We start from the raw sequence: 15,452 nt of genomic DNA on the forward strand, positions 1-15,452 counted from the left end.
AACAATTACGTCTTTCATAACATTTTACTTCCCAGTAACCTTCAATAGCAATTTCAAAGACTACTTTATGTAATAAACAAATTGCAAAAGTGGTAATGGCTCTATGGGAACAAATGTTTGAGTATCTACTGCACCTTAAAATATATGTAAAAATATGCACTGAATGTATTCTGCTAAGTTTGAGTTTTGATAGAAGTTTGACAACATCTTAAAAGTTATTGATACATGCTTGTAAAACCAATGTGATACATCTGTTTCTGTGGTGAAGAATATTTAGGTTACGTATTTCCAAAGCGACTTCTTGAATTCCAAAAAGTGCAGGTTTATTTGCAGGATGTCAAACAGGTATAAATCAGAAAAATACAAAACTTGCAGCGTGTTTATGTATTTGGTTGTGTTGTGTGTATTTGCAGCACGTTTGCTGAATGCTGCGCATGTGTTGTCAAATTAATGAAGTTGTTTTTCTTTTTGCATCGCTTCTTTTTTCGGGGTTTGCGTGCTTTTCTTTTTGCATTGTTTTTTATTTGCAGCGCGTTTGCTGAATGCTACACATGTGTTGTCAAATTAATGAAGTTGTTTTCTTAATTTGCTTGTGTTTTCTTAAGTTACAGGGCGTTTGCCCCTGTCGGCCACCGTAGAAAACCCCCATAACTTTGTTCTGTTTAATGATGTCAGTGATTACAACATCATTACCATAAATACACCATGCTGATGGGAGGCTCCTCCCCAAATATTTCTGCATGGTCGATCAAATAAAGGAACAAAGAAAAGTATGAAGAAACAAACAATTAACTGTTCAAACCTGCAACTTAATAAATCTAACTAAAGACTAAACAGTGGTTGTGTGTGAAATGAATACCATATACAATAACTAGAGCAATGGTTAAAATAAATATGGACAAATGTACATAAGCACAATAAACAAGTAGTGAGTGCATCACCCACTTTGTCACATGATGTAAATGTAACTTAGTACATTTACACAAGTACTGTAAAGCACAATTTAGGGAAATATGTGCACAGTCTGTCTTTATTTTTACATACTGCACACAGCACAAATCTTCCCATTACCAAGTATTTTTGTTGTTATTTTCTGTAAAAACAAGTGGGAAAAGTATCCTGTTTAAATGTGAATCAATAGGTAAAAACAATTATTATATAATGTATTCTAATTATAGGCTATATATATATATATATATACCTATAAGGTCATATTCTGCATGGGTAGTTTGGCTGCTGATACAATGTGGATGATATTACTTTTACTGTAGTACATTTGTGTAGCCTACATAATTGTTCTTTAGGTAAGAACAAACAGAGTTCATGAACGTAAATTTGGGAAGTGATTGAGTCCACCGTCAGCCAATCCCCAGGCGGTGGGCGGGGTTAAGCAGCGCCGCGCTCACCTGACAGCACGGCTGAGCGTCCTGTAGTAATCCTGTCCTCAATGTCTGTACAGTAGGTGTGATATTGACAGACATTGGACTTTACAGCAGCTGTGCTCTCAGAGTTTTCCTCCATTGAGTCTTTTGTCGATAGCTCTCTGTCACATAGACTGCAGAGAAAGTCCTCAGGTTGCTTTTACTGTTTGGGTGGGGCATGGAACCACTGTGGAAGGAGGCGAAGGATAATCCGTCGGCTTCAGCTAATCTTCTCTCCAAGATTTTCTTCTGGTAAGAAAAGCGGCCCGTAGTGACAGCCGTGTTTGACATTAATTGAATGGAGAGCTCTCCTGTGTGACAGTTTGTGGCCACTCAAAAGACAGTGTGTCCCCCTGGATGTGATAGCAGGTAGCTGCTGAGCATCCGCCCATGCTTAAACATAAACAACACTGTTCCCACACGGAGGAGAGAGCTCAGGCTCCTCGGTAGCTAAACGTTTATTCCTGAAGTCTGAAATCCCAACAGGCAGACTCATCCAGAGGAATTGTAGAGTAGCATGGAGCATGAAAAAGTGGGCTATTATTGTTTATAGTGAAGTAAAAGTACTATAATAACTTAATTCGTGTGGCTGCCACACACTGTGGCACTTTTTTTGGCAGTTACAAAGACAAAGTGCTAAAGTAAAAAACAAGACTGTAATAGGCCTAAACTTATAAATTATAAAGTAAACAAGTTTTGGAAGTGTGCTACAGTAGAATAAATAAAGACCATTTCACTTTAAGTATACATTAACAAAACATGGTACATACATGGACTACTTCTATAATGTACAGTAGCATTAATGTCTTCTGGTGAAAGCCTTGTATCTCCTTTATTTTTACACTTTCTCATTAAGCCAAACTAGGTTTTCATAGTTTCTTTGAACACTAATAATTATTTTCAACTATTGAACATACTTTGATGTACTTTCTCTCTAGTTGGCTGAATCCCTTGTTCAGTATCGGGTACAAGAGGAAGTTGGAGGAAGATGACATGTATAAAGTTCTCCCAGAAGATGCATCAGATAGACTCGGAGAGGAGCTACAATGGTAAGACATTGAATAAAGTCTTTTATCAATTTAGTTCAATGCTCATTTCCCTCTGTCATTGTGTTGGTGGAATTCAGAGCATTTTACAGTAAATTGTGTTAAACAGTGTTTGTTACAGGGGGAAGGGTCAACTATAAATATAACAGTGAGAAAAAAATAATTTGTCTATACAAACACAGGTATAAAATACAAGAAAAAAGGTAAATGAAAAGGAGGAATCAATGTTCATTTCCCTCTATCATTGTGTTGGTAAACACTTATTTACTGGGATTCTCCCAAGTAGCTAATACTATAAATAGGCTTAGATTCTAGGAAACAGGGTAGAATGCCAGTAATACCTCTTTAGCTTGATTGATTAGATTTTGATTTTAGATTCCGTTGTTGGGGTTTTAGACTGTTTCTTACACTGCACTGTAACTTTTATTCTTGTATTTTCATACCTGTCTTATTCTGTTATAGCTATTTTTATATTCTCTCTAAATGTTTTCAATTGTTTTTAACTGCTCTTTAATGTTTCTATGTAAAGCACTATAAACTGCCTTGTTGCTGACATGTGCTATACAAATAAAACTGCCTTGCCTTAAGAGGAAAGACACAAACCATCTTCTGGTCACAACTCCTAGCATCAGTTTCCATGATAGCAATTTTGAAAAGTGTCCACTCTCTATCCAATAGTTTTTGAGGCACAGGAATCCAATTCCCCGTCATATATCAGTTGACACCTCAGTTTCTCTTGATTAGCATCCAGAATATGTGGCTTCTGGACTGATGAAACACAGCTGATCTTCAACCATTACCATGAGGTGGTCTGGTACCATGCACACCTGTGAACCTCCTTATGTTAATTCATGCTATTTCTTATTGGCTGCCCATTGACTAGCACGGCTGTCCACTGCTCAGATTTAGATCAGATTCTTATTCTTGACATCATTGCAACTTCAAGGTGTATAGTCATTGACATTGAAATCCCCCTGAATGGAAATAGTAAATGGTAGATTTGGGCATTGTCCAAAACCCAATCCACCACTTCAGCAAAAGCATACTATTCAAAACTACTATATTTAAACAACAATCAGAGCTTTATTCACATACTAAGCCACAGACATATTGGAATTACCCCCTTCTCCACTCTTTAGTGTGTTTAGTAGCCAACCAGAGACTCAAGGATGTCCTCACCACTGCCTGGCACCTATCAGCCTGGACATCTTCTTAATAGGGGACAGACTACCCACTTTGAGGGGGTTTGGTGTCAGACTTTACTTTGTGCTTGGAGGAGAGCCCACCTATATACAGTATAGACAGTATTTCTCAAACTGTCACATGAGAGCTTACTGAATCATAATCGGCATTACAGTACTTACTGGAGTCATTTCCAGCTATGTGTTTTGGGGTCAAAATGTCAGCACCGCCCCCGCACAAGGCCAGGGTGGGAGAGAGCCAGATAGAGGTGGCCTGTCACATCCAGTTGAGGGATGATCAATGGCCAAAATAGAAGAGTATAGTGCAAGTTCTTCACAGCTAAGGCTATTGATGGATGATGACACATACCAATAGTTAGATACTGCAGCTGCAGTAATAAGGGGTTTGTATTAAATTGTGGCAGTGAAGAGCTAAGCAACAAAGCAAAGCTCTTTCTTTATAATTCAGATCCAATTAGAATTCAATCCAATGCAAAGGCCCAATATAGAGTCTTGTTATTATTTTCTCGTTACGATGCAGTGCTACAAATAATTGACTACAGTACCTCAGTAAATATTCTATTATAAGAGAAAAAAAGGTCCAAGGTACTCTTCTTGCAAACAATTTAAAAAGCCTTTATTTAAATGCCTATTTCATGTCGTAATCTTAGTACATAAAAAATAGAACAGGCCAGCAACCCACATGCATCAGCACAAACGGCCTTCATTGGGGTGTAGCCCTCAACACACAGTTTCCCCTTTAGTAGACACCATAGGTGCATCTCAGTTCCCATATTTGATAGCTCCTCGCACCTCTGCTGAATCAGAAGTTGTTCTGTCCTTCTTTCATGAAGGCCATCTCAAAGTTCTTATTCCTGCCCTAAGTACAAGGAGTAAGCATCGAGGAGGGATCAGCGAGGAGCTACAGTATGAGCAAGGATACACCAGAGCAGCCTTCCCAGAAGCGGTGCAGCTAATAGGGTTGCTAACTTCACCCATACAGCTGACAAATTCATGTGACGCTTCAGAGGAAAGGACTTCTCATCCCACTAAAACACATTTCCTCGTTTCCTCTCTCCTCCCATAATTTCCTTGTGTCTCTCCCGTGCTTCCTCGGTGGGATGGACTAAGACGCGAGGAAGGGAGGCAAGTGGAGGAGCTGCAATTTAAGAGAACTGAGATGTACATTGGATTTATTAACACCTGACAATTGTAAACACCTGAGCAAACAGCCAGTGAGATTAAAGGTTACAAATGTAAAGTATAACCACCAGATGGCTCTACAAAATATATACAAGGAAGAGAAAAAAATAAAAGTAAAATAAGAAAAAACATGGATGTGCAAAACAGAAAAAAAGGAAAACAAAAATAAATATGACTAAATGACTTTTGCAATAGCATCAGAGCATTTAAATGAGACAACTACAAAACAGGACTGTAATCAATGTTTTCATTGAGTCCTGGATAAGTTGTGGACTGGCTTTTTACATTTTTGCAAAAGGAGTGCCTTGAAACCTTTTTTTTCTTTTCTTTTTTTCCCTCTTTTGAACATTTGTGTTCCCCTTCCAAACAGCACCTTCATGATGTATTTGAACTTCTAAACACTCCAGACTTTTTTTTCTTCTAAAATATTCTATCATGTAGAAACGTTTATGTAGACAGCTACACACTAAAATCTGTAGAAATGTAAGATGCACACTTTGTCAGTTAACATCCACACAAGCGAGACATTATTATAATAATAATGAATGATTTTGATTGAAATGTGGAACTGAATTTCTTGTGATTTCTTTCGAGAAACATTCTGTAGTGCAACAGTTCATTATTCTGAGTACTGTAACTGTGCATTATTATACATTATTGACTGGGAGTAACCATTGCTTTTCTTTTCACTTTTCAAAGGTACTGGAACAGAGAGGTTCAACAGGCGGCAAAAGATATGTACCCACCCAGACTTGCCAAAGTTCTTGTTCAGTGCTATTGGAGATCATACGCACTCATTGGAATATACATCTTTATAGAGGTACAGTGCAATCTCACAGTGAAACCAAAAGTCTACAGAGAACAATGCTGTATTAACAATTAATATTTTCATTTTCTATCAGGAAGTTATCAAAGTCATTCAGCCGTTGCTACTTGGGAAGATAATTGAGTACTTTGAGAGTTATGACCCCACCAACAAAGCTGCAGTCTATGAGGCCTACAGCTATGCTGCAGGCTTCTCCTTGTTAACCGTCGTTCTGGCTGTCCATCATCATCTCTATTTCTACCACGTCCAGCGGGCAGGCATGAAGATTCGTGTGGCCATGTGCCACATGATTTATCAGAAGGTCAGTCATTATGACACATATATGTATACATGTCTGTATGTATGTATGACTTAATTTAACACCTTTGTTCTGCGAAGGCTCTTTGTCTTAACAGCAAAGCATTTGCCAAAACTACCACAGGACAAATTGTGAACCTCTTATCCAATGATGTCAACAAATTTGATGAGGTAATCATATGAAAGTATTTTATGTTTATCTTTAAATTCATATTTCACATGTGACTTACTCATTCAATAATACAGACCATACCTCAGTAATTCTTTCCTCTTCATCGTTTTATAACAGGTAACCTTATATTTGCACTTTTTGTGGATTGGTCCTCTACAAGCAGCAACTGTATTATTTTTATTGATGTATGCGATTGGCCCATCATGCCTTGCGGGAATGGCTGTCTTCTTCATCCTGATGCCAGTACAGACTATGTTTGGACAGTTGTTCTCGAGTCTCAGGTTTGTAGTCATTCGCCAGATTGATCAAATATAGAAAATTATTTTCTTTACTTTAAGTTTATGCTGTGTGTTGCACTGGTGCCAGGCCATTGCTGTAATTTGTGTCTGTTGTTTAGGGCTGAAACAGCAGTCTTAACAGATGACAGGATACGCACAATGAATGAAGTAATTTCTGGGATCCGCGTTATAAAGATGTATGGGTGGGAAAAGCCTTTTGGTGCATTGGTGGATGAGGTCAGAAGGTACACCAATAACTAACCTACCTTTCCTTTTACCAAATTCCGTTGAAATCTATTAACATGTTTGTGTCATGTCCTCTTAATTAACAAGCATGTAAAAAACAAATACTCCTGTTTGCTGCAATACATTTGAGAATAATGTACCTGTACATGTAGGCCTGCAGTGTTTACTGACAACATGTCTTGTTATTGCACAGAATGGAAATCTCCAAGATCATGAAAAGCTCCTTCCTGCGTGGCCTGAACATGGCATCTTTCTTTGTGGCCAACAAGATCATCGTTTTCATCACCGTCTGTGTCTACGTGCTGACAGGAAACCAGTTGTCTGCTAGCAGAGTGTTTATGGCTGTTTCCCTCTACGGAGCGGTCAGACTCACCATCACACTCTTCTTTCCCTTTGCCATAGAGAAGGTCTCTGAGTCTCTCATCAGCATTAGAAGGATTCAAGTAAATACACCACAGGCAGGCCATATTTGTGTGTGTTGATTACTGTCTATGGAAACTGAAAATCTGAATGTAATTCTCCTTCTAAGAATTTTCTTTTGCTGGATGAAGTTGCTCCTCAGCATTTGGGGCTTCCTGTGGCAGAGAAGAAGGACTGTATGGTGAAAATTCAGGATTTAATATGCTACTGGGATAAGGTGAGAATTATTTGTGGGCATTGTGTCTCTCCTTATAGATAGTGTTGCTATAGAGAATGTCAAGCCTCTGGGACAAACTTTTGATTTTGAGCTATGTAAGTATAGCGGACATGAACAGACTTTTTGAATAGTTACTCCATGACAGGGTTTCAGTTCATTTACTTTGTCTTACAGATGATACAGGTTCCAACTTTACAGAACGTGTCTTTTACAGTGAGGCCAGAGCAGCTCCTGGCAGTAATCGGACCTGTTGGGGCTGGAAAGGTCAGGTCTATTTTGTAGTCCTGGGTTTATAGTCATGCACACACATGATGATAAACTTGAGAAATGTTAAGTAACTAAAAAAATGTTAATAATATAATATTATCAATTGTATTAGCAGTAAAGAGTTAAGTCAGTGCTGAGTTTTTAGTTTTGAATGCCATATAAAAAGTCACTGGTTTTAATACCAAGATTGCTTAATTTTACCATTGATTATTGTATTACACTGTTATTGTAAGATAGTAGAGCTAGCATTTCTCATTAAAGCCATTCTTTTGGTTAGCTGAAATGCCATTAATTATTGTCTTTTGGAAAATATACTTATTCACTTTCTTACCAAGAATTAGATGAGAAGATAAATATCTCTCTCATGGTTGTGTGGTAGGTAGACAATTAGCTTAATCTATTTTAGCTTAGCATAAAGACTGGAAGCAGGGGGAAACAGCTAGCCTGGCTCTCATAAGTTCAGAAATACACCTTACCAGCGCCTGTAAAGCTTCCTAATTAACATGTTGTAAGTTGTTTGTTTAATTTATTCACAAACAGAAACAACAGAGTGTGTTTTACTGGGAGTTATGTGCTAGCCTGTAAATATCTCTTTGTGAACAACTTTATGCTAGCTAATTAGGCTACCTCCAGTTCCAGGGGTATTGATCTTCTCATCTTACTTGGCAAAAAGTGATTTTAAGCCTCCAACAATGCCAAAATTATTCTTGAAATCTTGTTTTTTGTCCTGTGTTTGTGCATGCCAGTCCTCGCTCCTCAGTGCCATCCTGGGAGAACTGAGTCAGGAAAGTGGTGTGGTCAAGGTCAAAGGAGAGCTGACATATACTTCTCAGCTGCCCTGGATTTTACCTGGTACGATTCGGAGCAACATCCTTTTTGGCAAAGAGCTCAACCCCCAGAAGTATGATAGAGTTCTGAGAGCCTGCGCCCTCAAGAGAGTGAGAATCACTGTTGATTATTACATGCCCCGCTGCATTTTCATTTTCTGTAGTCTATGTATTAGGAAAGTTTAGCTTGTAGTGAGTCCAGTGTAAATGTGAATGACTGGTAAGGGTTGGATTTGGACCCTATTCAGGACATGGACCTATTGCCAGGTGGTGACTTGGCGATAGTTGGGGACAGAGGGGCCAACCTCAGTGGAGGACAGAAGGCAAGGGTCAGCTTAGCAAGGTGCGCTAGATAACTACAGCAATGCACATTTATTTCGGTGTCAGTGACCGAGATAACATCCATATTTGTGCATCTTTTAGAGCAGTGTATCAGGATGCAGATATCTACTTGCTGGATGACCCTCTCAGTGCTGTGGATGCCGAGGTGGGAAGGCACCTCTTTGAAGAGTAAGTTTTGTTACTAACATCTCCCCATTTTTGTCAATGGAGAACTCCAGTGGAAAGTACATACAGTTAATCAGGTGTTAAAATCAGGTGGTGAAAATATGTTAGTAGTTTTTGTTGTAAAAAGTGTTTCCTTCAGGTGCATTTGTGGACTTTTGAAGAAGAAGCCTCGTATCCTGGTTACTCATCAAATCCAATATCTGAAGGCTGCAGATCAAATTGTTGTCTTAAAGCAGGTGTGTGTTTGTCTTTGTGTGTTTCTAAGAGTTTACATGTAAAGAAAAGTGCTCAGGTGGTAATTAAACAGTAGTGCATCAAATAAGCCAACCAAAGAGTTGTTACTGTTTATGGTGCTCCATGTACTCTGAATATTTGCTATTTAAATAGTTTTAATCATGATCATATTATATGGTGTAAAAATGACATTCACTGTCTTATAGTATCACTTAGGCCTATGTCTAATTGCATTGTTTCTCAGCTCACTAACTTTTCAGTGACACTACACCCAAAATGTATCTTTTTAGTATCAAACAGTCACCCTCTGTAGACTTCAAGGTTGCTTTAAAAACATTGTAGTTACCTGAGGACATCATCTTGGATTCATAGCGATTAAAGTGGATTCCAACAATGACACAGCCAAAAGAAAACAGTACCTGTCTCCTGTTCCGTTAAAAAAACAGTACCTGTCTCCTGTCCTCTGTTTTCTATAGGACATGCAGAGTCATGCTTACCAGCAGTAAATTACCTATGACCATGGCAATGACAGAGCAGTCCCCAACCAGATTAGCGTTGAAGCCTCACTAACTGATTTGTGGCTAATTGGTGGCAGAATAACTACAGAACAAGCTGACAATTGGGTGGTATTGCTAATGCATACAGTGCTTACACTCTCGGCTCATTATCATCTCATTGGAACAGAGTGTCTAGCTGCTTGGTTCAAGTCCAAAAGTTACTGACATTTTAGCCCTGGTTTGGTCTTTTTGACTCTTGAGGAAAACATTGGCATGTTTGGCTCTCTAGATGTTTGCATATCTGCACCTGCTGGTCGCCACAGAAATATTCTCTGTGGATTTGTCACTACAAGCAATCCCTTCCAAACTTCACATTTTGTGATGATATAAAATAGAATATCATTATTGATTAGCAACTTTTGCCACGGCTTCATTCGGTAACAAAAAAATAAATATGCATATATTGTGCAGTGGTAGAGTGGGTAAAACAATGGGAAGTGCAGGACTTTATAATATCCATTAATATGACACTTATTTATTACTTTTACTTAAATATTTTTTATATATGAACTGTAACTATTGTTGTCAGAATACATCCAACATGGTGCGGAAGACATTCAAGAACATTCTGTCAAAAACCTCAATTAGAATGTGATTCTATTACTTATATATAACACATTTGAGGAATTTGTGTGTGTGTTCCTTTTTGTAAGAGTTTAAAAGTTATATTCATAGGCAAACAAACTTACATAAATGTTCTTTGTATTAGTAATATTAACAGGGGCTCATATAGCATGTCACTTACAGATGCTGAAATTTCCAGGACTATGTGTGTGACTTCTTGTGCTCTTAACTGCATCTCTTTGCTGTCATTGCCAGGGTCAGATGATGGCACGGGGGACCTACAGTGAGTTACAGAGCTCTGGACTTGACTTCACCACCCTGCTTAAGAAGGAGGAAGAGGAGGAGGAGGGCCAGGAGGGGGAGAGGCAGGGCGCGACCCCCATCCCTTGGACTGTCTCCCGCTTCCCCCATACACTCTCTGACAACTCAATGTCCTCTATGTCCTCCCTCTCCTCCTCTCTGTACTCTTTGACTGATGGAGCAGAGCCACTAACAATGGTAGGTATATTTGAAACATCAAATTACTACAACTTGGCTATAATTGGAAAACATGGTTTTCATCAAGCTTTAAGCATATGTGTGTGGGGAAAGGCTTGTGTGCATTCTACCAGCCACTAGAGGGCAGAAGCTACTCACATTTTCCCTGCTGCTCATTTCTGCCTGATCTGAAGTTTTGCTGGATGGCTGGCATTGACACTAGTGTCTATTTGTAGGCAGTGCAACCAACGGAGGAGGAAAGCCGCTCAGAAGGAAACGTCGGCCTGCGTATGTATGTGAAGTATTTCAGGGCAGGCGCTAACTTCCTGGTCCTCTTGGTCCTCATTTTACTCAATGCCCTAGCACATGTGAGTCACCTTCTTTAATTAATTTGGTGTGTGTTTTCTATCAATTTTGGAACAATACAAAATATTTATCTCAAGTGAATTTGAGACAAAATTGAATGATGTAATGAATTGAAATTTGTGTTTGTGTGTTTGCTTGTTTAGATCACCTTTGTTCTACAAGACTGGTGGCTTGCTCGCTGGTAAGATTTTGTTTCTCTTACATCCTGCAAAAAGCATGAATGCTTTCAAAAATTGAGAATAGCAGGTGTTGTAAGCCAAACTGACTGATTTTCTGAGGCTGGAAATGGTCGATGATTTAATAGAAGACAACTGAACCAAACTGTTTTTTTTGGCATTATCTGTCACTTGTTGAAACTGACCTTGTGCTTCAGGACAGGAAGATTGTGTTCTGTGTAGTGCCTTCATGTTCCAGCGTTCTTTCTTTGTTGTGTTTATTTGTCCTTGTGGATTTTTGGTTCTTTTGTCGCTGACTTGCAGGGCCTCTGAACAGAAGCACATCAATGTGACAGAGCACCTCAATGGCAGCTTCCCTCGGCAGCTGGACCTTGACCTGTACCTAGGTGTTTACGCAGGTGAAGCTCACAAAGCGCACATTGCTTTTTTGTGTGCTGTTGAGGCTCTGAATACGCCAGCCATTCAATGAACAGATCCACAGTTCTCTGGCTGTGGCCCAAGGCCTTCAAGGCCCAGTGTACTGTATGTGTACATGGGCCTCAGCTGTACAGGGAGATAGCAGTGCCTTTCTTGTTCTTTGCTGTTGGATTGCTCTGATTGTCTCCCTGTGACTCCCAGCCACTTCCCTCTTTCAGACTTTTGTATTCACAGTGATAGATCAGCATTCAAGACAAAAAAGCATCATTGAAGGAAAAACACAAGTAGAATATAGCTGCTTTTTTTGTGCCATTCAGCATGCTTAATACTGGTGCTGATGGATTTTTTTTCTCTCTGCTTTGGTCAGGTTTAACAGCCACTTCAGTAGTGTTTGGCTTCCTTCGCAGCTTGGTCTTCTTTAATGTCCTGGTGAGCGCGGCCCAAACCCTACACAACAGCATGTTTGATGCCATCCTCCGGACCCCTGTACACTTTTTTGATATCAATCCAATTGGTAAGTGGCTCACCTCCTTCTCAAGTTCTCATTTAGATAACTACTAACATATTCATAACATGACCAATGTGGTAAAGGAATGATGTGTGGGGATTATGAGATGTTAACGTCCAGTGGAACCTGCTGTAGAAGCTCCAGTGGTGAGATACAATATCTCACCACTAGAGAGCAGACTGTTACTTACTTAGTCATGTTTCGAGCCACTTTACAAACAGCCATATGCTTGCCTTTAAACTCCATAGTCAGTTATAAGTTATATATATATATATAATAATTTATAATAACTTATATTTTCAAATGCTATCTTTTTCATATGAAACTATAAATAATTGTATTCAAGGATTTCATATTATAATGATATTATTGAAATGTTTATGTAATTTCTCAATAAATATAATTAATAACTGATAAATATGAATCAGAAGATCTAATATGTACTGCAATATAAAAACTGTACTTTCAGTCATACAAGCTCAAAGATGTTTTTTTGTTTGTGGGACGTATGGGGTTTAATATCTGATTGTGAATAAACTGGCATCACAAAAGTCGCTGCTGGGATTTAAAGCCTGTGTAACCAAGAGGCTGATTCAGTCAAAAAGCCTTGTGATATGGCATAATATGTAGCCATAATGTATTTAAAAATGTGTAAAGAGAGTCCTATCTTTTTTATTGTGAGTTTGAACAAAAAGCAAACAATCATATTGAATACATATTGTTTGCACTAGATCTTGGACAGTGTTGTGTTTGGACTATAGAGCTTTGTAAATACAAATGTATTTATCTTGTGCGCTGTATCAGAAATCTTCGATTATTTCATTAGCTTTATAGGCTGTGGCTGCTGGGTCAATGGAGTGGGCAGATGGACACGATTTTAAAAAGTGTGCAAACACTCCAAATACGTCTGACTTTACTCAGGGAGGGCTGCTAGTTTTTTCTTCAGGCGTGTTTTGCGCCGCCTTTTATTATTAGTATTTTAGTATTTCAAGATTTGTTTAAATCATTTGAAAAATGTTTTGCTCTTCTTGTTATTGTATCTCTATGACTTTGTGGTATTCATTAAAAAACCTCTTTTAATTAGGTGAAATAATGTCACTAAAATGTTTCATTTATATCCAAAGTCAACTGTCGAGTGGCCCACTTTGATAACTTTAATTGTTCATCTGTCAGCAGATAATTACTCAGCCTAATTTCTTCAAAGTGACATGCATGTACAGCACATTCAGCTCGGGTGGGAATTCTCAACAAGAAGGAAACTTGTATCTGTATAATGAGTCATAATAAGCTAATAACACAAGTCTAAATATGATTTGAGGGTGTTCAACAGCTTGCGGTTTCGTCTGGTATTAGAAGTGGGTGCAGCGACAAAGCTTTCCTTTACAAAGCTGTGTTTGGAGCAAACACCACAGGTCTTAATCTTTGGCTTTTGTTTCTAGTGCTGCTGTTGTGTTACGTATTGGACTACCTGACGGCTTATCTGGGTGTGCCTTGCTTGGTAATCTACACAGGGGAGGAGGACAAACACTTTGAATAATGTAATAATCTGTTTAATAGCGCAGCAAAGGAGAGGCTTAACAGACACTGCTATCTGATTGCTGTTGTGCTGCTATCAGTAACCATTGTATGACCAGTCCAGTCATTGCAGCTTGGCCTCTAGGATGGCAAACAGCAGTGTATGGCTGGTTTTATAGACAACTGTCCCAGATAGTGAGTTTTTTTTGTCCTTAGTTCAGTCAACAGTAGATTAAGCATGACCATGACATTTTTTAACAATTTAAATAAGTTTCACTCATTTACATTTTTTTTTTAATTTTCTTCTCCTGGTCTGTATTTTTTGATTCATTCACTTGAGTGAAACCGAACAGAAAAGACCAGGAAAAAAACCGCTGTCAGCTCTGCCGTTTTTCTCTTACTCTTATTTCTTTCTTAATGTTTTGCTTCTTTTTTTCCCCCCTTTATACAATAACTGCCACTTTCACCACAACTGCTTCCACACATCCACTACTCTCATGCAATAAGTGTGAGTAATTTGTAACTGTGTGCTGATGTGTTGTTAAGGATTTGACAACTGTTTACATGTGTAAGTGATAGGTGCACTGCTGCTGAACAGGCCAAGTGTTTGATAGCTGTCCACGGAGTTAAAGGTTACCATTTCAAGCATCACTGCACAAAGGTCCTATTTGCTATTCTGTGAATGTGGTTTATAACAATCGAGTACAGCAGTGGTGAATTATGTTTGATGGGGAGGCATTGTAGCTCCTCTGTATCAGTCACAGAATGTGCCATTTGTATCATGTGTCTGTGTTATCTTTTGCGCTGTGTGGAAATAGTTGATTTCCAAGTTGGGGCTTGTGGTGATGAAAACCTTTTATATTTTGTAACAATACTATTTGATAAGAAGAAATCTAGATGATGTTGATAACACTACAGACTGCTATTTCCTCTACTATATTAATTTATATAACTTAATATATTCATGTTGCTCAATTTTAGCAATATGGACAGTCTTATTACAGCTGTTCATCCAAATGTGATCCAGTTAGAGCAGCACAGACAGTGGTGGATGTGTTGAGCTGATGTTGATCCCTGTAATTTAGTGTCATTGAGTGGGCTAATCCCCTCAGAGACTGCAGGCCAGGGCTTCAGCTCATCAGCACAGTCAAGAAGTGGAGTTTCGGTCAGCACACACATGCACACACACTTCTACCGTCCCCCTTTCACATCGGCATAGTGGGCCATCTCAGTGCTAGGTGTCACTCAGTTGCTGTTGACACAGGGGAACATTGGATCTTCTGTAGTCAGTGATGTGAGATTCTAATTGTGTCTACAGAGGCAATGTTTTGAATGTCTGTATTTCAGGTCTGGAATGCAAGAGTGTTAAGAGCAAAGTGGAGGAAATACTGCAGAGAGGATGATGATATCGAGGTGTGTAAATTGAATGTGGAGATGGAGCCGTGTGTGTGTGTGCAGTATGGCTGATATGGCTCCCCCTCGCTCGGCACTTCCACTATTTAATTGCATGAAAGGGAAGCAGAGGAGATTGCAGGAGCCTGTCAGTGTGAGCGAAGAGAATGGATTTAGAATGTATTAGTATTGGCAGCAAGGCGCCAGCGGTGGGAGGCTGCCCCAGGCCCCAAGGCCCTTCATGGAAGTGCAGGTGAGCTGTGCCACCTCCAGCCTTGGCAGCCCCCTCCCCAGTATTCCTTCATTATCTCACTTCCCTGACTGAAAGGCCCCTCCAA

The 15,452-nt window shown here is 39.1% G+C and overlaps 1 protein-coding gene across 1 annotated transcript in view; it reads left to right on the plus strand.

Moving 5' to 3' along the window:
- The first annotated feature begins 1,470 nt into the window (after positions 1–1,470).
- LOC144525291 (ATP-binding cassette sub-family C member 4-like) overlaps positions 1,471–15,452 on the plus strand; it is a 40,757-nt gene continuing 26,775 nt past the window's right edge. The window contains exons 1-19 of the mRNA XM_078261974.1: positions 1,471–1,673; positions 2,360–2,470; positions 5,551–5,671; positions 5,754–5,978; positions 6,056–6,145; positions 6,264–6,427; positions 6,544–6,669; positions 6,864–7,113; positions 7,200–7,307; positions 7,482–7,571; positions 8,321–8,512; positions 8,650–8,744; positions 8,825–8,911; positions 9,048–9,144; positions 10,519–10,761; positions 10,977–11,108; positions 11,250–11,287; positions 11,586–11,680; positions 12,067–12,213. Coding sequence (XP_078118100.1) covers positions 1,600–1,673; positions 2,360–2,470; positions 5,551–5,671; positions 5,754–5,978; positions 6,056–6,145; positions 6,264–6,427; positions 6,544–6,669; positions 6,864–7,113; positions 7,200–7,307; positions 7,482–7,571; positions 8,321–8,512; positions 8,650–8,744; positions 8,825–8,911; positions 9,048–9,144; positions 10,519–10,761; positions 10,977–11,108; positions 11,250–11,287; positions 11,586–11,680; positions 12,067–12,213 — 2,485 coding nt within the window. The 5' untranslated portion in view covers positions 1,471–1,599. The remainder of the gene's footprint in view (positions 1,674–2,359; positions 2,471–5,550; positions 5,672–5,753; positions 5,979–6,055; positions 6,146–6,263; positions 6,428–6,543; positions 6,670–6,863; positions 7,114–7,199; positions 7,308–7,481; positions 7,572–8,320; positions 8,513–8,649; positions 8,745–8,824; positions 8,912–9,047; positions 9,145–10,518; positions 10,762–10,976; positions 11,109–11,249; positions 11,288–11,585; positions 11,681–12,066; positions 12,214–15,452) is intronic.

This window comes from Sander vitreus, chromosome 11, assembly GCF_031162955.1.
Source record: "Sander vitreus isolate 19-12246 chromosome 11, sanVit1, whole genome shotgun sequence".
NCBI lineage: Eukaryota > Metazoa > Chordata > Actinopteri > Perciformes > Percidae > Sander > Sander vitreus.